The sequence below is a fragment of the Chiroxiphia lanceolata genome, chromosome 12, assembly GCF_009829145.1.
Source record: "Chiroxiphia lanceolata isolate bChiLan1 chromosome 12, bChiLan1.pri, whole genome shotgun sequence".
In the NCBI taxonomy this organism is placed as follows: Eukaryota; Metazoa; Chordata; class Aves; order Passeriformes; family Pipridae; genus Chiroxiphia; species Chiroxiphia lanceolata.
The window spans coordinates 9,935,924-9,958,085 of NC_045648.1; the positions used below are offsets into that span (position 1 = coordinate 9,935,924).

Sequence of the window (22,162 nt, forward strand, 5' to 3'; positions counted from 1 at the left end):
CAGACATATGACACTCATATATAAAAAATGATGCTGCTTTTTCCCATCCATTTAGACAGAAGCTGCATGCTTCACTGCAGTTAAAATATTTAGGAAGGCAGAGAACAGAACCAGTAATTAAGACAGTTTTCTATCTCATAGCCCAGGGTGACGAGGAGGGAGCAAAAAGAGTCCTTTAGTGCATGTCTAAAACTTCTGATTCAGGCAAGTCACTTTAAATATGCTTTTTTCGGGTAGCACTATGTTGGGATTCTTACTTTTGTAGCAACTATTCCCATCTTAATATTCACTGCATATCTATATATCTATAAAATATTTCTACTTCTGTATTTTTAAATATATTTTCAGGAGTTACACAACTTCAATTTTGGTACTTTGGCCTCTTTGCAATCGTTAGTTACAAGTACAGATTTGGGTTGTGAAGCCCTGTTCTTGAATTTTAAATTTTGCTTTACAAAACATTTTAAAGATGATAATGTCACTACGTAAGCTCTTTATAATTTCTTTTCTTGTAATCTTTGATTGTACATGTTGAAATGTAAGTATAGAAAGCTACTAAGCAAAAGGGTGAAAGGTGTAATGTATTTAGTTTAACATTATAAATGGGTAAAAAGACAGAACAAACAATAGGAGCAACCAGTGAGTTCCCAAATGGCTGAGAGTTTACCTGAATGCTCCAGGTTCTCCATTGGGGCAGATGGTGTTTATTGAAAAGCTGGAGGAGAGTGGAGAAAGGATAGAAGCAACACTGCTGGCAGAGGAGATACAGATTTTAGATGCATTAAGGCTCTGAATTGTAAAATTCTCCAAAAGGATCTTATAAACTTAATTAGAAATTTTTTGTAAATGCCGTCAGACCCTGGAATGAAACTGTAAGCATTTAACAGAAAGGCCCAGTTACCACAAAACTGATGAACTCACCATTATGGCTTATGGGAGCAATGGATTAACTCTCCTGCTTTCATTGGGAGGGAGAAAATGCTGTATTTGTTTGTCATCAAGTATATGCTAAAAGTTGTGTTTCTTTTGCTCAGTGAAGAACAGCACTGAAGGGAGGAAACTAAAACACTAGAAAGCAAACAAGTGGAATAGAGTAATACCTGAAGTACATGAATGATGTCAACAAGTTAAGGGGGGCAGCATTTCCTTCTGGTGATCCTAAGATATCTTCAAAAAGATTTGCACAAAGAATGGAGAATCCAAATACACAATTATAAAAATCATCAAAAGCAGGGGAAGGCTTTGGTAGGAGAATCATCAGCGGGACTACCTCCAGTAGCAAAGAGATTAATAGGATATGACGTGAACAATTGTACTGATTAGCTCAGAGAAGTCGAATCAAGTATCTTGGTTTATTCTGTTTCACATTTTAAAGTAACATCCTTAACACCAGTACACTGAAAAGCTTTTGCTGTGTGATGCACAACTACACCTTGTTGTAAAATGTGGTACCATTCATGCTAAGAAACCGGTCTTGAAAAAGGATGTAACCTAAAAAACCCAAACTTTATTAGATGGCAAAGTGTTACAGAATCAAATTTTTCAGAGACAAATACTTTGTGGCATAAAGCAACCATTAATAAATGTTAAAAAGAAACTTACTGTTTGGGCGGGTCTTTTCATAATTGTTAATGGCAGAGTTTCTCCATCCCAGTGCCTCTCAGTGGAGAGGCACAGTTTCACAGGGATGGGTCAGTGGTGCTGATGTTGGTGATGTGTCTCTGGGTTTGCCATACACACTACTTTAAATATTAGCATTTTGTAATGGTCAGTGCTCACTTCACTACTATTGTAAGCTACAGAAGAAGAGTAATGCATTGAACAGTTAGATGAAAATTAGTGCTGAAGCAGAGGTGCAAATGCAGACAGTATTCAATGAACTTATTTTTGTTGGGTTCAATTTGTCCAGTTGCACTAAATGGGATGTAAACAGCAAAATAGGGATAAATACTTGAACTCTGGTTAAACTGTTAGTGGAAAACAGTTTTGGACACTTCATACCTCAGTGTTATCTGCTTGGCCACCTTACAAAATTGACCTACCTGGAAATACTGAACAAGAGATTTGGGGTTCTCTGTTACTTAGATGAGAACTGGAGTGCCTTACCTGTTCTTCCACAGAACTTAGGAAACCTTCTCAAGTACTTCATGCCTTTAACAGGCCTATTTGTAGTTCGGCTAGTGCTCAAAACCTATGCTGCAGCACACTAAGTTTAAAACTATTTTCATCTTCATGTGCACAGATTTGTTAAATTTTAAAAAACTTCAAACTTGCAAGTTGTTTGAAACCCACAACTGTCTCTATGCCTTGCTGACAGGGCATCAGTTCTCCTCATTGTCAAGGTCTGTTTCCTCCTTCCCCTCCTATCTCCCTGAAATCTTGTGTGCCTTCAGTCCTGGACAGCAATTCCTGCTCCTGTTGGCTTTTCTCCCTGAAAGGTGACCCAGTGCCCAACAGTCTGATCCCAGGGCTGACCGTTGCTTCACGTGTCTTCTGAGAAGTGAAACCTTTAATCCACACATCTCTCCAAGGCAATAAGCGAGCAAAGCATTAATTTAGCGCTAAGATCTTTGCCAGCACTGATTTAAGTAAGAGGGGACATAGTGTATTCTGTGTTTGGAATGCAGGCCAAGCAGGCAGGACACAGAGGTTAACGCCGTTGTGCAGCTGGCTCTGGCAGAAACAGTGTGAAGCAGTAGAGTGTGGTTGGGAAATTTAGGATTTAGGATTTACATACCCATTTGCCTAGAGAACACAGAGCAAAGACCAAACCTACTCCCAACATTTTAGTCAATGCTTGATTAGTTTCTTGATATTCTTTTTAAAATGCTTTTTTTGGAATCAAACACCAAAATTCAGGTCACAAATGAATAGTAAAAGTCAAGAGAAGTCTTTTTCTATGGATTGTATTGCACTTTGTGCTGTATCCCTCAGTTTCCATTGCAGTGATTCAGTATAATTAATCCTCATTTTTAAAATATCCTAGATAATAAAATCAGTTGAGAGCAGCAGCTTTTTGTTTATAGTCAGTTCCATGTGTTGGAGTTCTTCTCAAAACTATGAACATTCTTGCATTTTACATCTCTCTCCATTTGTGCTGCTCTGTTTCTTTCCACAAGACACTGGTTTGCCATTAGGTTTTGGTGCTTGAAGAAGAGTTATACAAGTCACCCTCTGGTTTCCATTTTGGTCATTCTTCGAGAGACATCTTGGTAAGTGCCCTGTACAAGCAGGCTTGAACCTGCAGTTACTGAAAACACTGTTAATATGCCAGTATTTCTTTAGAAAATGACCTGTAGGTACAAACTGTGCCTTGCACATCACATTATGGTAGAGATCTTTGGGTTTTGCTAAAAGGTGCACAGATAGTAAAACACTGAAAAATTGCTAATCAGAAATAGTGAATAGTTTAAAAAGAACAAGGCATGAATATGTTCCCATTAAATATTCATTGAAAAAGCTTGAATAATGAAAACAATGCTTGAAATAAAAGACTCTTAGCAGATAATTAATTAACAAAAAAGTAAATTGGTCTTAAATTGTTTGCTATGGATAGTTAGCCTATTTAATAAGAATTATCATCTTCCAGGCAAATGGCAGCTAGCTAGTAAATAGGTTTTTCCTGGGAACTGGCTAGAGGGGAGAGCAGCTCTCCACACATCTAAGTTTTAGTCACTTATCATTTTGAAGTCAATTCAGAGCTTCTGGCAGTTTATGTAATCTTAAGACACTCTTCCCACCTTTGTTGCAGAATTCTCAATCAGGTTGAGCCCTTTTTACTTACATCGCTGCTTATTTCATTAAGAAGGAAATATGATTTTAGTAACAAAGTGTGCCTTTGGCTTTGAGTTATCATCTTGAGAGAGCAGCTAGATTTTGTCCTCATCACAGAACAGATGCTTCTAAAACACTGCTGTTAAGATTTACCTCAGATAAGATGATGTTGGCCGTGACTTCTCAGACAGTTTTCCCCTCAGTTTACAAGGCCAGTGATAATCTCTGTGTAACTGTCTTGGGTTCCCAAGAGGGAAGTGCCTGAGGCACCTTGCAGGGACCAGAGGTGGTACTGGAGCCTCCATGCAGTGCTCTGTTGGGTAAGGATCAAGTCACCACTGGTGGTTGACTTTTCTCACACCTCAGTGGTTTTTTACCAGAGGTATCTGGCAGACCATTCTATGAAACTAAATCCTCTTCTCTGTATTTCCATCTTGGTCAATAGCTTAGCAGAAGAAATAAGGTACAGGGTGGAGAACCCTAGGGATTTAGGCAAGCATACAGCTCGTGATAGAACCAGATTCTGGTGTCGCATTGGCTTTATCCTGGCCTGGTTCCAGTTACTGCCATGGACTTAATCTTAACTGTACTCCAGCATATGACTATATGTAAATTAGGTTCTCCTTAAGGGTTGTGCATTTATCTAGCAAATAGTAAATAGGATTAGTAGAAGACGACTAATAAACCAACAATAATAATATGTTAGCTGTCCTCTCCCTACAGCCATCTTATTTTTATTTCCTGCTGCCTTTCCTATGGGATTACGGTATTCATCTGGTCAAACGTTGTCCTGGTATGTTCTTACAAGGATTCCCTCTGAGTTCAGTGCAACTTGCTCATGTTTGTCTCTGGTACAGTACAGAGTATTCCTGAGTTAGGAGAGTGCAAAGAAATGATCTACAGGAGTTAAAAGTAGAGAGCGGGGAGAAGTGTTTTGTCCTGGGGTGTTGTTTTGGTTTTTTAAATAGGTGAGAAAGGACTATGACAAAAATCCTGCTCTAACTCATGAATGCAACCCAACACCTGAATAACTGAAACCAGATTTTGGCCCAATTACTAGAAAGTAATTCTTCTCCTGTCTTTATGACCTGTACTTCTGTTAATAGGAAGCTTCAACTTCATAAAAAGAAATAAAATTCAGCCCTAACTCAGAAGTAAGTTGATAAGGGGAAATGTTTTAACTTTAAAAAATGCACACCCCACTCAGTGAACCTTTGAGACCTGCAAATGTTTAAAAAGAAAAAAAAAAAACTGCAGCAGCTGCAATTTGAAAAACAACACTCCGACGCTAAAAATAAGTAATTTTACTTGTAAGTACCTCACAGCTTATTTGCAGATAGTTGTACACTCGGAGAAGAAAAAAAAAACAACCCTGTAATAGGCCTTAGGTCAGCTGCATTGATTTAATGCATTACTTAGGCTGCCAGAGCAGAGGTAGAATCTCCTCGCACTGCATTAGGAGCGCCTCAAGCCTCCGTGACTCCTTTTGATCAGATCTCTGTGAAAGATGAGTGTCATGCCCTCTTCAAGCCAGCTGTGAGGGGACTGCCCTGCGACTGGAGGCGCGCGCTGGAGCACAGCACTCCGGGGCAGCGAGGTGAGAGCTGGCTGCAGAGGTGAGAGGCAGACACAACTTCGTACTGTAGGTCTGGAGAACACCAAGGGGGAGGATCTTATTTCACTCCCCTGTGCACAGCCTGAGCATACATCAGACCTTGAGGTGCTCAGAGTCAGACAAGAGTAAAGAGGCGTGTGATGGTTCTGCCTTAGTACTTGTACAGGCAGGAGTGTTTCCAGTACTTCTTTGTACAACTCACTGAGGGAATGGGAAACTGTTTTATAGCTCTGGAAACATAAGCACAGTAAGAATGTCTGAGGTAAGGAAAGTTCTTTGCAGTTCTATATGAATGTGTGTTTTTACTGTGCAACTTTTACTTGTGGCTATGCACTGTGGAGATATAAAAAATCTTGCAATGGTGTTGTTTTGGGTAATGAACAATGGAGATGAGAGCTGTAGGGAGCTGTAGTCTCCATTTCTTAATTATAAAAAGATACTTGGAAAGTAGAAAACTAGTTTCTGTAAAAAATCCAGGTTTTCTTTCTGCCGTGAACTGTAAACAACTGTATGACTTTTCTGTTCTACAGTAAGTAATGCAGAATTGCAGGCTGATTATAATAAGCAGAGCCATCACTTGTGTAATTGTTTTCCAATTGAAGTAGTAGCATCTAAATCATAAATACTTGACAATGTTTAATTGTACAAGTCCTCAATATACATTAATAGCAATAAAATCTGTGATTTGTGACTCAGATGTGTTCTGAGTCAAGTGCTTTAAGCAGATACATTATCATTATCATGACGTATAAATGCACTGGAGAGGAGACAACAATGTAATTTCACTATGAAGTTCTTTAGAAATTACCACTAAAGTGGAGTCTAATGTATGCCCTTTATATACTATTTATTGTTGACTATTTAGCATCCAGAAAATAAGGCCAGTAATTCTTTTCTTAGGATCAGTCTGTTTGTATTTCAGGGCAGGGGGGAATGGGGAGGGGGGGGTGAGTATGAGGGGGGGGGTGTCGGGGTTTTTAAATATATTGTGCTCATTAAATGTCTTGTTTTCTGATGCATTTAACTTCTTATTTAATTTATTTTGATTTTTTTTTATCACATAGAAAAATAAACATGGTTTAATTGTCAGGTCATACATAATGAGGTTTTTTTAGATGTGTTTAAGATACAGCATTTTACTTTCTGGTTTATTAATTGGTCAAATACTTCCAGTGCTCTGTGAAAGGAATTCTTGGTTTAAAAATGAAGAGAGGGCAGATCACTAACCCAGGGGAGGACTACTCATATGCACAGGCTGTGGTTTATCCTTCTGTAAAATCCTATGGATAAAAAGTGACACTACTCCCCCCCTCTTTCTTTTCTTATTTTTTTTTTCTTTTTTCTTTTTTTTTCTTAATGTTTTTCAGTTTGAATAACCTGGAAGCCAGGCAACATTCTGATATTTTGGGATATATGGGAGAGGGAAAATAAACTAGTTTTGTTTTAATTTAAAACAAACCATTGTTTGAAAGGCATTTAACAGTCAAATTTCACATCTGATCTGAAGTTGGATTTTATTGTGCTCATTTAGTCGAGATTGTTGTTCAAGCAATTTCTGTACAATTTTTTGTAATTCATGTAACTACTTGGCTTCTTGAACCTCGGGAGCTGATTGTTTGTCTTATCTCTTGGTGAGCTAACTCTGCGTTATGTTGCAAAACCTTGGGGCATGTTGTGTTTCTTCGTGTTCCTGCAGTCTGCAAGTGAAGTCAGCTTCATCAGTTTCATGATGGCACATCAGTGCATGGCTGGTGTTGCCGCTTCCTTCAAGCTACTCCCGGAGCATGATCTGGGCTGCCTTGGTTTGGATAAGCTTGTAAGGATTTGTCAGCCAGATGTGACAAGATTGTCAAGAGGCAAGTAAAGAAGGAGATCTGATATTAATCAGTGCATAGCTTGGAGCCAAACTTTCTCAAATGCAGTGTAGCAACATGTTCTTCTCATTTACTGCTTCTCTTTGTGGCTATAGAACTGCCACTGTCTGAGTTTGACGGTTAAAAGGGATGCCAGCTAATAGTCTTTAATTGTAAGGATACAATTCTAGGTGGGAAAAGATCATATGCTTCTATTTTTAACATCCTTTTGGAAAATACAGTTCAGTTTGCTGTAAAATATGCAAGCGTTGTGTTAGACGAGAGTCTCTGTTTCTGTACTTTGATTTTTAAAACACTGAAACTGTGGCTCAGCTCTCAGTGCTGGAGGAGTGGGAAGTGGGGAGTCTCGCTCCACTCCAGGTCATGGGGCAAAGGGGGTCTAGCATTATTTTAACTACTAACAACAGTGTTGGTTTGCTTTGTTCTAGTGATTAGAACAATATACACTGAAGAATACCTTTCTATCTGCTTCTTTTACAGAAAGGGGAAAAATACGGATTTTGAAACACGCGTTGTGTATTCAATTAGATTATTTACCATTCTGTGTATAGTGCTGATAGGGTTTCTTTATAATCAGTATAACTGCAATTCTGTTTGAATTAAATGCTAGAGTTTTGAGTAGTTTGCAGCTTAATCAGACTTCTGACAATAAGTGAACATGTAAAAAGTAATCTTATGTTATGGAAAATACATTTTTAATATACTTAATATATATGGACTTTTGATTGATTGGTTTGTTGTTTGGTGGTGGTTTTTTTTTTAAGCAATTGTTCTGTTTATTCTTTGAACTACTGAACCATCTACAACCATTTCAGAACCCTAAGAATAATGGTAACTGCAAGCATATCCAAACATATCCAAACCTGCAGGAGAGCTGAATCTTCACAGAAATAGGAAAAACTATTACAAATGCTGGGCCACTTCACAGGCTTTACTATAGCCGAGATGAACTTCTACCTCCTGAGGCTGCAGCAAGGTTTGGCCTTTGGATACCAAATGTCTTGACTTCCAGCTTCCGTGTCTGTTCGTGATACTGTTAAAAGATCTGTTCATACATATTGAGCTTGTCACTCCATTTCCAATCCAACAAGCCAGTGATTTATTTGGTTTGCAGTAATAAAGCCTTCATTACGATAATATTAAATACACCTCTGATAAGAACAGAAATGTTCTCATTTTATTTTAGATTACAGCTTTTGTTATGAACACGTTTAAAAAGCACTTTTTGTGTGATTTGGCATTTAGTAAACATTTTTCATCCTGATTTGAGCTAAAATTTAGGTATGGATCTTGAATTGATTATTCCAGCAAAATATCCACCAAATGTAAGGAAGAAAAAATGGTTTTGCCCTCTGGGTCATGTCCTGCCCTCTCTGGCTTCAGTGGTGCAGGAACTCTGAGTTCCTGTGTGCTGGCAGCCAGCAGGTTTTGTCCTAGCAGATGCTACAGTTGAAGTTTTACAACAAATGTCATCACCTTTCTTCTATTTAGTTTTTATTTCTTATCATTTTGTTTCTAGTTGTCATTTAAAAAATCTGCTTTCAATATTCAGACCCCCAAAAAATATTATTGAGGGACTAAGGAAAAGTGGCAGTTTTTAACAGACTCCAGTCTTTTTAGAATAAAGAACAATGACATTTTCATTCCACACTTTAAACTTCACTACCACACTTGTGGTAGTATGGTTTCTTTAAACAAATAGGGCAGAAGAAAAAAAAAAGTAAAAAAAAAAGTACAGATTTTTTACTTCAAATTTCTGGTATAGATTATCAATGAGAAATGGGAATCTTTCATATGGAAGTAGCTGGTGTCTGAAAACCAGTGAAAAATTTCCTCACCTGTGTTCAGTAAAAAGGGATACTGAGTTTTACATTGTGAAATTACCAATGGAGCTACACTGTTGCATAAAACATTGCATAACTGGAGCACCATAGATAGCATCATGTATATGTGTACAAATACTGTTTGGGTTTAAAATTTATGAAATTGCATTAAACGGAATTGTGTAACATTAAATACTTTAGAGAGCTGTTATTTTTCTTTTATTCTTTAATCTGTGTCTTTGCTCTGTAACAGGAAAAAGGAAGAGATTTAAGCATGCATATTTTATGGCTTTGAGACTTAAGTAGCGGTGTGAGGAGCTGAAAAATTTAGGATTGTCTTTGAAACGTTAACTCACCCCCATTGCACACATGCAACATTTTATGAACTAGGTAAAAAAAAGTTAAAGACATCTTAAAGGCCTTGTGTTTGATTTCTACTAATATTCCTCATTTCTCTGATGCTTGTGCGTTTGTGTTAACACTTATTGCCTGCTAACATAAGGCTTGGAGTTGAAGATTTAATTAAACTGCCTTCCATCTCAGCATATTCTCTGATTCTGTGATTCAGTTCATGGCCAGGTCTGTAGGTTCAGCATTTGTGTACCATGCTTAGCATGTCAGTAGAGATAAGTAGTATGTGCACAATTTATTTCTTAGATTAAATAGCATCAAGTGCTTTATCATACGAAATTTCACACCATTTCTGTCCAGTGACTTATCTTTACCCCTAAAGCCTGAGCAATTTTTCTCATCAGTAAGCAGCAATCTGTTACTCATTTTGGAAATGCATTAATAAGAACGATTTTTTTCTGTAAATTTATTAGAAAGGGAAGTTACTGTAATATCTTGTGATAGATGCTGCTTAATACCAATAAAATGTTTCTGACCTACACAGGCTAGGGCAGGGACGCCGTGGGAACTGTAGCATCACAGCCTTTTTCAGAATCAAAAGTAAATAGCAACTGTAAGATAACGATAATGTGATCTTTTTCCTTCCTTGATTTGTATTTCTTCTTTTCATTTCCAAACTGAACAGTAAAAGAGGCTCTAAATATGTCCCCGAGGTGGACCGAGCTGTCTGTCAGCACTCACCTGTTGTTAACAACTGAGATTAATTACAGCATCAGCCAGTCTATCTACAAGCATGTTGCTGAATGGCAAAATTAAGTTTTGCTGTCCAGTGCTTTTTGTTTAAAGAGGAGCAGCCTGAGTGTGTGTGCTCTCTCTCACACACACACACACACACACACACACACGCACGCACATTCTTTTCTCTTTATAATTATTTTGACAGTGCCATTAACAAGAGCTGCCCTAAGGGGCCCTTTAGGGTAGGTGACATGCATGAGGAGTGATTTTCATCCCACAAGCCATGCCGTGATTAAAGTTTGGCCTTGTAGCGTCGCTGCCTTTCTCAGAGGCGGCTCCCTGTGCTCCCCGCCCGGCTGCAGTGCCCGGCACTGCCCGGAGCTCCCCCGCCTCGGCCGCCAGAGCTGCCGCGGAGCCGGGACCGCCGCTGGCTTGGGAGGCTGTGCTTCGTTCAATCCCTTATCTCAGCTCCTCGCTCTTAGGACTCCTCTCAGTTGGAAAAACTTTTTAACCAAGTGGCAACGTGCGGACTCTCAGTCCATTACTCAGTAGCCAGCCCAAACTGCCTTTTAAATCCACAAGCGAGGTTGATTTGACAGAGTGGTGCCATCCTGTGAAGGTATGCACCGCATTTCAGTTCTGTCTTACTGAGCTAATTCACTCCCTCCACCTTTTTTATGTTTTTGAGGATGTTTTAGTCAATTATTACAAGAACAATTTAACATTTTCAGCTCAGTGTGCTCAGCTGCGCCCACAAGAGAGATTTGGTGAAATTCTAGGCCAAAATTGGCTTTGTTCAGCCCTGCTGAGGGAGAGGGTAATGGGGTAATGCAACTTGCTGCAGGATCTGTGTTGTAATTACTCTGTTCACGTGTATTCTCAGGCTGTGGCTGTTTAAAAGGAGGTCAGGTTTTGGTATCTGACCCCAAATAAACAGTATGAATATATACATAAGGATCCAGATAATTAATGGGTTGTATTCCATGGTCTTATCTAGAAAATGTATTGAACTCGTGGCCTCTGTGTTCTTTTAGGAGAGAAATCATAACATAATTCCCCCACAGAGAAGGGGTAAGTGGGACTTGAGTGGTATCAGCACCAGCCAAAATTTTCAGTACAATAGGTGTTAAGTTCAGTTCTTAAATCCATGTTTGGGCTCTGAAACAAAAAGCTTTTTGTCTGTGCTTTTCAAAGGTTCTTGTACCTCCTAAGCTTGGTAGGAGTAGATGGTTGGTGTGAATGAAAAACAGCCCAGTCACCAAGGAGTCATGGTCAGTTTGGGGACTGAGCTGTGAGCGTAACTTTGTGTTTAGTTGCACTGTGAAAGGCAAGTTGTGGCCCACCTTCTCCATCTGTCTCCTAGTTGGTGTCTTAAGCAGGAGAGAAAAAAAATTTTGCTAAAATATTTTACAAATAGGCAGTTTGTCAACTTAATCATCTGGGCCAGCATTTTAGACATCTGTCTGAATGGAGAAGGTTGGAGCTGTTTGGTCAGTGCTCTGTTGCATCCGTGCACAACTTTACGTAATTAAAAGCTCAAAATACAGAAGATATCAGACTAGATACATACAAGAAGCTGTAAGGCTTGTTTGCTTCTCATGAAAGTTGTTTGTTGTTACCTATGTTTATTAAATAACTATATTAACAGCAGCTGTTACTTCATAAGAAAGAGGTTTTTTTGAGATAAGACTGTGGAAATAATGTATGCATTCAGTCCAGTATAATTAGAAATCTTATAAGGACTTTTTTCTCATTTTAATAATTTTATGTAATTATTTATTTTAGTCTTGAGTATTTTTAAAGTTGAGTGTAGAAATAGCAGAACTTGCAGCAACCAAACGTACTGGAGTAGGCAGAAATGTACTTGAATGCAAATCCATTTGTTTCAGGGGCTCAGCCTGAGAAAGGCAGGCAGTGTGTGTATGCTGTGGTGCTGGTGAACTTAGCAGGGCCTTAAACAGGGGACAGAAGAAACCACCACAATCCACAATCCTGAGCTGAACATGTGCAAGTTGAAGCATAGGCCAAGTCTTTGTGCAGAGTAACTCTCAAATGGGCCTTGCTGTCAGACCTGTGCACATGTAGGTGTGTTTCACTGCCCTGTTGCTCCCTTTTCCCCGTTCCCTGGGTGTCCTCCCAGCTCTACTCCCAGGCAGCAGAGGGGTTCCATATTCTGTCCATCCTCCAGGCATCCTGTTACCTCTTTGAAGTGAGCATGTCAGGAAAAAGAAAATGGCCCAGAGCCTTTCCTTGAAGATGCTGCAGGGGCCCTGCTAATGGTCTCTGCAGGCAGATGGAATTCAGAACCTTATTAAATGTGGAATACATTGAAACTTTCAAGGAACAATTAGAGGTATAAGGTGCTTAATCTGACAGATATAATACTAATGTGCATTTTAGGCCTAATTGTTGGGCTATGTCTTCAAAACGTACTTGCACCATCTAGAGCAGCCCAGCTCGTTTTGGGATTGTACTTGGAATATGCTGGAATATATTTTAGTTTCAATAAACTACAGGGAGCTCAACAGTGTATTTAAAACTGAAGTCTGTCTTTAGGAAGAATACACACAAGGGCTAAATATGTACTATGGAGTGGACAGGGGGGATACAAATACATATGAAATGGAGAAAACTCCAAATATCAGTCTGATATGAGTAAGCACAGCTGGATTTTGATACAGTGAAAATAAGAAAATGTAAATTGAGAGCTTGTTTTAAATCATGACAAAACTGACAGACAGTATTATTTATCAGCAGAGTATATCCTTAGGGAAAGTGGCAAAAGTTGTCTGACAAACAATGGACAAAGCAAAGCTTTGCTCATTGTATGATGTGGAAAAGTATGGCATTGACAGAGATGCTTAAGATAAGGGGGTTCTAATTTGTCTCTGCTTTCAATGGTTGTGCTTAAGATTCAAACACAGAAGTAATCAAATGGGTGATGAAAAACGAAGACTTGCTTGAACTTTGCAAGCACAAGAAACCTGGTGGATAACAGTAAAAACAGGAAAGAAAAATTGATCAGGAAGACAATGTCACACTCATTTATAGTTACTGTTCTCTTTACTGAAAGATGCACACAGATTTAGATTTGGCTTTTGATTTAGCTGTGGCCTGTACTTTTAATTTAGGAGGTGGTAGAGCTATTCATCACTTTGCTTCCCTTGCAGATCTTTTACAAGGTGCAAGAAACAAAATATTTCCAAATAACCAGACATATGTCCCATGTTTAATTTTATTTCTTCCCCTGCTATAAATCCTGCCTCTTCTTATACAAGTGTTCTTACTGTGGAGCAACTGCACATCTATTCTGCAGAAATGGGACATGTCCCAGTTCTTTCCTATAGGATTTGTGCTTACCAGAGCACGTATCATGGTGGGTTACATATGTTCAGTGGGATTACCTTTTCTAGGAAATGATGGTGTGATGGCCACAGGAGATATGGCTTGTTGCTAGAAGCCCTCAATAGAGAGCATGGAAAGCAGTATCTGTTACAGCTCATCTATTGACAGTTTCTCTCACCTATTTGTTTCGAGTAACTCCTATTTCTTCTTCAAACGTGCATTTTAAACTGATAGGAATTTCTAAGCCCTGCCTGCAAAATGTGTTCCTGTGCATTAATAACACCATTTTGTCAGTAATCCTCGTAGCAGAGCAGGGAAGCTCTCAAGCTCTTCAGGTGATGGCAGTAGCTTAAAAAAAAAGGCAGGAGTTTCTAAAGTGGGGCGTAGCTTTGTGCAAAAAAGACAAGGGTTTTTCTTAGATGCCAGGAAGTGCCAGAAGTGAGGGTGCTGACCTGTGCATTTCTGAGGCTAAATACCACCGGGGTGACCTGGGACTTGCTCTTCCATTTCACTGGTGTCTGCACTTGCAGCTCTCGCTGTGTGCGGAAAGCCAGACCAGCTTTCCAGCATGAGCAGAGATCTCTAACCCAGTCCTGACAGGGTCTTCAATATTTGCTTACTTTTTTTTTATTTCCCAAGCCAAAGTGCTGTCAAACCAGAACCCACTTAACACTGAATGAGATTTGATACACTTACACTGCCCTTCTCTTGCTGCGTTTTCCTGAGCCTGCTGCTGTGTGTTGCAAGTGAGCGTAGGTCCCAAAAGGCTTCAGGAGAGCATGGATGATCTCAAACTTGCTTTGGGAAATGAAGCCTGATTATGTACCCAGAATGGGAATGAATATGTCCCATTAGCTTGGGCTTATCTTTGGCTGTGAGGGCTATGAGTGGGTTGCAAAGAAACATTCAGGAACTTTTGAAGCATAATCAAAGCCACATCAATATCTGGCAAAAAAAAAGATGTGAGCAGGCGTGGCTTTCAGGCAACAGAGGTTAAGATTCAGTGATTAGTAGTTAGATGTTTTACAGAGGCCAGTTTAATAGTTAATCTGTCTCCCTTGTAATGAGGAATCATTTGTATTAAAAGTCCAGCATTCAGATTCCCACAGTCATGCTGGTAAAACCACAGAAAGTTTTGATCAGAATTTTCAACTCTATTTTTTAAAAAGAATTAAGGAAGTGTGGCTGATAATGGATTTAGAAAGATCCATTTGTGAAGGAGAGAGTGACTGGAAAGCAATAACGAGATCCTTGATGATAGCACAAGATTTACTTTTTTTGGACATCTACCTTGCGTTTCTGGAAAATGAAACTAAATAATTATGTGAATGAAAGGGTTGTACTTTAAAAAATTTCCACTTTAATTTCCATCTACCTTTTCCAATCCTTTAATTACAATTTTCAAGCTTTACATGTATGCAATACAGAAAGTTTTTCCTTTGTTCTGTAGAATGAAATTGTGTGTACATTCCACTTGTTGGGAAAATAAAGCTTATTAAAAGACTTGATATAATTACAGTACCTTAGAATAGGCGTATTAAGGATTAACAGGCAAAAGACAAGGGTATTATTGTCATGAAGTTTTGCTACATTTCTCTTCATTGAAGTCTGATATAAGTTAATTTTGGAGATAATCAAAGTGCATCTTTTACAAGTACCTTTTTAAGCTGAACATGACAATTTAAAATTGTGACTCACTGATTATTTTAAAAGTTAATTTTGCCATGTTCTATATTCTCTGTGACTATATTAAAGCAAGTGTTGCTAAAAAAGTTTTAGGAGACATAGACTGTGACAGGCACAAATGAAGGGAAATGCTATAAACCTGAAAATAACACTTGTTTCTTCTTAGGGTTTCTTTCAAGTAATTTTTTAAGTCAGCAGCAGATCCGTGATTTGAGAGTACACCTTTGATATATTAGCAATATGCAAGCTAACTACATCTAAGACTAGTATCCAGAAGCAATAATGTATTAACCTTAGAGGGGATAAGTTCAATATTTAAAATAGAAGGGAGTTCTCCTGCCTTTTTAACAGCTGCTTTCATATATGTAACACAAAATGTCCTCCTTTTACTTGTTCTGGTTTTTGCATATGCAATCTTCTACACATACACAGGAAAGCAAAATAAATACTTTACCATATAAAAGTTCTTAGACAAAAAATGCAGAATTTGGTGTAGCATATCTTTCTTGTCTAAGTACAAAAATTAAGTAAAAAGTAGTTTTAAAGGTCAGTGGTTTGTGGAACATGTCCAAAGGAAAAGGAATGACAAAAATTTTGAAATCTCAATTAACTTATCATCATGACAGCCTTTTTCATTGTGCATATTTCTGTTACTTCTTGCAGAAAAAGGAAGTACTCATTTGTAATTTTGTCTGAAGGGAATGCAAAAGTTGCATTTATGGAGTGCACTGTAGCTTACCAAACGTAGCAGGGTCGCCTGTGGAAGGTGTTCCATCCACACAAGTCACAAAATATTATGTATGCACAGAGGGAGAAGACTTGAACTGCATTATTGTTTGATATCTTGTGATAGAAGTAAATCAGCAGTCAACTACACCTTCTTTTCCCCTAGCCTTTCTATAAGAAATGTATGGCTTTTTATTGCTATGTGAAAGGATTTCAGCATCTAAGTGAAAATGTATCCTCCATTAAAGTGAAGCAATTCACACTGTGTATGGTATTGATGTGTATTTTATGACTTTATGGGGAGCATAGAGCTTTTCTCAAGAATTCAGTATTTTGCAATGGCTCCTTTAAAAGATTAAAGGCAAAGTGATTCAGAGATTTCTACGGCCCTGTTGCCACTTGTTCCAGTCCTTCAAATACAGAGGAATCTCAGCGCAAAGCCACTGCACTTTGGAAATGTGCATGTGAACTAACTCCTGGGTAGGACAGACACTGAGATTTTAAAATCTCAGTCCAAATCTATTACTATAAAGCACTAGACATCCAAATGTTATGAACATGCTTGTTTGTAGCAGGCTTATGTATATAGTGTCCTCTTCTGCCCTGAGTCAGCCAAATTCTTCAAGTCTAACGAAACGCCCATTGCAAAACCCAGTGAAATTACATTTCTCTCATGTCCTTTTGATTTTAAACATTTCCTCCGTCCATCTTTCTTAGCCTGACTGTCCAAAAACTTGCTGTTTTGTATGTTTTCTGAAAGTGCCAGTATGGAAATTGCCACGTTTCTTTTTTTCCCCAAAATCTTATCTTGCTTTCCTATGGGTATTATAAGGAATGGAAGTCCCCATTTTGGATAACGAGGAGCAGGAACATATTGCTTTAAAGGCAGAAAAATACAGACATCTTACAATTGCATAATCTAACCTTTTTTCCTTATTATTCCACTGCAGACTTTCTGCACATCAATTTCTTTGCTTTCCCTCCCTTAATTAATATTCTGTTTATGTGGGAACTATTTTCAGTATCAGATCCAAGCAATGCAGAATCCTACAAATGCATTGCTCTATAGCAATCCCTATGGAGCTTTAACTAGGACCTCCAGATTGTCTGTTTGCCTCTCCAGCAGATGGGCACATACAGAGGAAAGCATATATTCCAGGAAGCAAGTTTGCATCACCCTGTTGATTATGGATATCTGAATACTAATTTGATTTGCATTATAGATGACCTTGGTGAGAGTAAAGTGATGCACAAATTGAACCATGCAACTGGTTGCTCTCTGTGTGCTCTATTTTGCTTTCAGGCATTTCTCTTACAAAATGTGATTGTTCAGTCTTTGAGGAGTTGCAGTACTTTTTGGTAGGCTCTGTTCCTGAGAAGCATTAGGGAACCCCTGTGTGTTTGACAGAATGCATCTATTCCGTGTGGATCCTGCGTGGGTAAGGCATGGCATCCATGCAGAGCTAATGCATTGCTCATTAGAACTTCCTATATTGCAGGATGGAATTCCAGCAAAACTGCAAGAGAGACATCTGTATGTCTTTGTTTTCAGACCTTCCTGAAAAAGTGATCACACATGAGGATCATAGCTTAGATGAATGCATAATTTATGACACTTTATAATTGTTATAAAGGTGCTTCAGCCTAAATAAATGCAGAGAATTGTTGCTACATATATCATTAAATATATTGCTTCTGTAACATTCCAGTGTTCCACCTGGTGACCAGTTCTCTTTCAAGCAGAGGCAGTCTTGTATAATTCAGGTTTTGCCTGGATTACTTATATTGCACATTGATAGGTATGTGCTGGTATGTTAACTCTGTCTTCTGTGGATTTTATGGGTGTACTGTCTGTGTATAACCTGCACACTCTAAATGGTGCCTGTATTACCTCTCATCCTTTCCGTTGATCCGCAGGCTATCCGATGCACTCTCGTGAACTGTAGTTGTCAGTGTTTCAAACCTGGGAAAATAAATCAGCGACAATGTGACCAGTGCCGGCATGGATGGGTAGCACATGGTAATACTTGTTTTTACAATCTATAAAAAACCATTTAGGATCCTCCTCCCTGTAACGTGCTTTTTGTGTCACCCCCTCAACCTCCCCCACTGCAATATTAGTTACATTTAATTTTACCTCTCTCTTGTCACTCGAGTTTACTTATATTTCGTGATTTTTATTTTCAGCCCTGAGCAAATTAAGGATTCCCAATCTCTACCCATCAAGCCAAGTAGAAATAGTTCAATCCAATGTTGTCTTTGATATCAGTAGCCTCATGTTGTACGGAACCCAAGCCATTCCTGTGCGCCTTAAAATTCTGCTAGATCGGCTTTTCAGTGTTCTGAAGCAGGAAGAGGTAATACAGATCCTCCATGCTCTGGATTGGACACTGCAGGATTATATACGTGGATATGTGCTACAGGTATTCAGAGGGGCTTTTTTAATATAAATATGACAGTTAAGTAGTTTTTCTAGCTTAATGTTCTCAGTGGTTCACAATGTGTTAACAACTTGGCACAGCTGAAAGGGAGTAGTAGACCTGTACAAGCTTAATGCCAGAAAAGAAAGGGTACATTTTTGGTCATTGGTCTCTTTTCTTAGTTGGACTTAATTGAAATCTTCCTACTTGCTCAAATCTATCAACAAAGGTAAGCAAGGATAAAAAGAAAAAGTTACTGGGAATGTATCAAAGTAAAGGCTTCAGAATTTTCTCCAGTCTTATTTAAACAGTGAGTTTGCCTTTATACAGCAGAATAATACATCAAGAAATGAACTTGCCATCATCTTAAACACCAGGGACAATATTCATCTCTGGTGTAGTGCTACTGACCTTACTGGAGCTACAGCAAGGATATATTTGGGCCTATGAGCTTACACTGACATTAGTCCTTGCTGCTGTGGAAGTTACCTTTTATGTAAAGTAACATTATGATCTTACATTATGACACGAATCAATATTTAATGGTCTTGATAATCTTGCTTTTTAGTGTTAGGAGTAAAAATATGGAATCAATTACCTTGAACCTCTACCACATGAAAAATTTATAATGTTACGTTCTTCATCATCTTAGAAACTCTTACATGCACTGTGAAAAATCTCAGTAGGCCATCAAATACATGTTCTGTGATAAAATATTTATTGTAGTTATTGGGAAAAGTTAGGCATAGCTAGAGTTTGAAAGAACTCCAACACTAGTGTAATTACAGCTGTGCTCTGTGAACACTGGCAATAGATCAATACAGGTTCATTTGTTCTCTGATCTTAGTTGCTTGGAAGATTATTAAACTTGCAATGAAAGAATACTTGACTTAAATGAGGAGCTAAATCTTGGTCTGATTGCTCCATCTCTGCTGTCTGTACTTACAGGATACTAACTGTTGTTCAAATAACGTGTCTTAATTTTTGTAGAAAAAAATAGTTTATTGAAAGGTATTACTGTCAGTTCAGAAAGAATTAATATCACCAATGTGGTAACATTTGGAAGAAATTATCACAGAATTGGCATTAATCTCATTAAATGGAATTTTTTTATCATTTTGCTGGAGAAGAAATTTTAGTCCCTGAAAAAAATGAGAGATTTGAGGGGAGCTGTTTTTCGTTTGCTTTAACTGACTCATTTAAATATTTTTGGCTTTAGGATGCTTCAGGAAAGGTGCTGGATCACTGGAGCATAATGACCACTGAAGAAGAACTGGCTACTTTGCAGCAGTTTCTTCGCTTTGGAGAAACTAAGTCCATTGTAGAGTTAATGGCAATTCAAGAGAAAGAAGGGCAATCAATTATAATACCACCACCAACTGCCAATTTGGATATTAGGGCATTCATTGAGAGCTGCAATCCACACAGCCCAAATTTTTCTGCTTCCTTGGACAAAATGAGTCCCACCAACATTCATCCCTTTGAGAATATTGTCAATAACGTGGCTTTCATGCTGCCATTTCAGTTTTTCAGTCCAGTGCCTCCACCTTTGATAGGTTCACCACCAGAAAGACATTTGATTGAGCAAGGTCAAGAGCACAGCAATGAAACCAAGCAAGATCTTCAGATACCATTTTCTGAAAGCAGCTTCTTAACTTCTAGTTCTGCACCATTTCAAGTTGAAAATGAGAGGAGCTTAAATGGTCCAGATGTCACTAAAACAGAAGATGATGCCCTTTTAAGTGATTCCAGTTCACATAATACAGCAGCAAAGCTTGAAATGACAGCACTATCTCCAGAAAACAAAATTAAATCTGTTGAAAAAAACGGTGCTGGGCCTAGGAAAGGGCGTGTTTTCTGCACTGCATGTGAAAAGACATTTTATGACAAAGGTACTCTGAAAATACATTACAATGCAGTTCATCTGAAGATAAAGCACAAATGCACCATCGAGGGCTGCAATATGGTATTTAGCTCTTTGCGCAGCCGAAATCGTCATAGTGCAAATCCTAACCCCAGACTCCACATGCCGATGAATAGAAATAACAGGGATAAAGATCTAAGAAACAGTTTGAGCATTGCTGGACCTGGAGATAGTAAAAGGACAGAATTTACAATTTTAACTCCGGATAGCAGAACTATTTCCAGCTATGCCAGCTCTTGTACAGATTCAAAAGGTCAGGCTGGATTTTCCAGTATTGGACACAATGGTGTCCTCTTTCCAAACCTGAAGACAGTACAGCCTGTTCTTCCTTTTTACCGTAGTCCAGTCACACCAGCTGAGCTTGCTAATACTCCAGGTACTCTTCCTTCTCTGCCTCTTGTTTCTTCCTCAATACCAGAGCAGCTTGTTTCAAATGAATTGCCCTTTGACATGCTCCCCAAGAAGAAGTCTCGCAAGTCGAGCATGCCCATCAAGATAGAGAAGGAAGCTGTTGAGACACCTCACGAAAGCAGCGATGTCGCCAGTTCTGAAGACGACACACGTCTGCAAGTGGTAAGCGATGGAGAGCTTGAGACCTGTGAGCATAAGATAGAGAAGCGAGTGGCCGACAGGGTGGAAAAGCACCCCCATTCAGGTAATTCATGGAAATCTCTCTCTGGGGTAGAGGGCCCAAAGTATTTTGAATCTGTCTTTGCGCCAAATAACAAATACATCGAGGATATCTCTGAGAATGAATTGCAACACTGTGAGAAAGAGGTTAAACCAGAAGAAAACCAACCATTAAAAGTAGTTTCCCATGAGATTATGTATGAAGATCCAAAACACCACCACAGTGATGTTATAAAACCAATGACTGAAGCCCCCATGTATATTAAAGAGCAGTCAAAGCACAGGATTCCTAAAAATGACTGCCCTGAATTGCAACACCACTTGCTGACTGGGGGCTTTTTCAGCACTTTGTCAAACAGGGGTGCTGCCATTCCTTGTTTTGAAGACTCTAAAGATATGGATCATGTCAGTCAACATGCACTAGGGATTCAGAAGGAAGAAAGCCGCTTTCATTGTGACATCTGTAAGAAGACTTTTAAAAACCCTTACAGTGTAAAAATGCATTTCAAAAATGTACATCTCAAAGAAATGCATATTTGCACAGTTGAGGGCTGTAATGCTGCTTTCCCTTCTCGTAGAAGTCGAGACAGGTAAGAAAATTATAAACAAAATTGTATTTATTTTGCCATCACAATGGAGCCTGATTTGAAATTAAAATGAGTGTTTGAGGAATGGAGCCTACGAATATTTTCTGTGTATCCTCGTATAACAGGTATGATAACTTATCAGAACATTCATAAAATGAAAATCCATTGAAAGAAACATTTCCTTTCCACTAGACTACGAGGTATTAAATAAAGCCATGAAAATTTCATAACTGATAAAGACTGCAATAGTTGAAGGAATACTTTAGAACATAAAGGGAAAGCCACAAGGGTTTGAATTCAGCAATTTTCCAGTGGATGCATGTGTGGACTTATATGTTTAATATGTACTTTCATGTTTATTTTAATGTATATAGTGTTCTTTAATGGAAAAGCAATAAGATCAATTCAGGAAGTCTTCACTTGCCCTGGTCCTTGCTTTAATCAAGGATTTGCAACAGACTGGTGAGAAAAAGCCTGTAAGAAAAGCAACATTAGTCTTTGTCAGTACAAAATTAACATTATGCAGTGGTAGTCGAACTAACCCTGTCTGGTGTGTATCCACATCAGTACTGCTTTTCTATGAGATTACATACTAATTCCTAAACTATACCACAACCTTGATTCAGTTTACTGTTAGCTGCAGCATTGTGTGGCTGTAATTCATTTTAT

The 22,162-nt window shown here is 38.6% G+C and overlaps 1 protein-coding gene across 3 annotated transcripts in view; it reads left to right on the top strand.

Annotated features, from left to right (window-relative positions):
• Nucleotides 1-22,162, top strand: part of BNC1 (basonuclin 1) — a 75,283-nt gene that overhangs the window by 48,582 nt on the left and 4,539 nt on the right. For 2 of the 3 annotated variants that reach the window (XM_032700371.1, XM_032700372.1), the window contains 3 exons: nt 17,850-17,952; nt 18,120-18,355; nt 19,572-21,496. In XM_032700371.1, the coding sequence (XP_032556262.1) occupies nt 17,850-17,952; nt 18,120-18,355; nt 19,572-21,496 (2,264 nt within the window). Of the gene's footprint in view, nt 1-5,506; nt 5,652-17,849; nt 17,953-18,119; nt 18,356-19,571; nt 21,497-22,162 lie in introns of those variants that run through there. The other variant, XM_032700373.1, reaches the window with a different exon arrangement.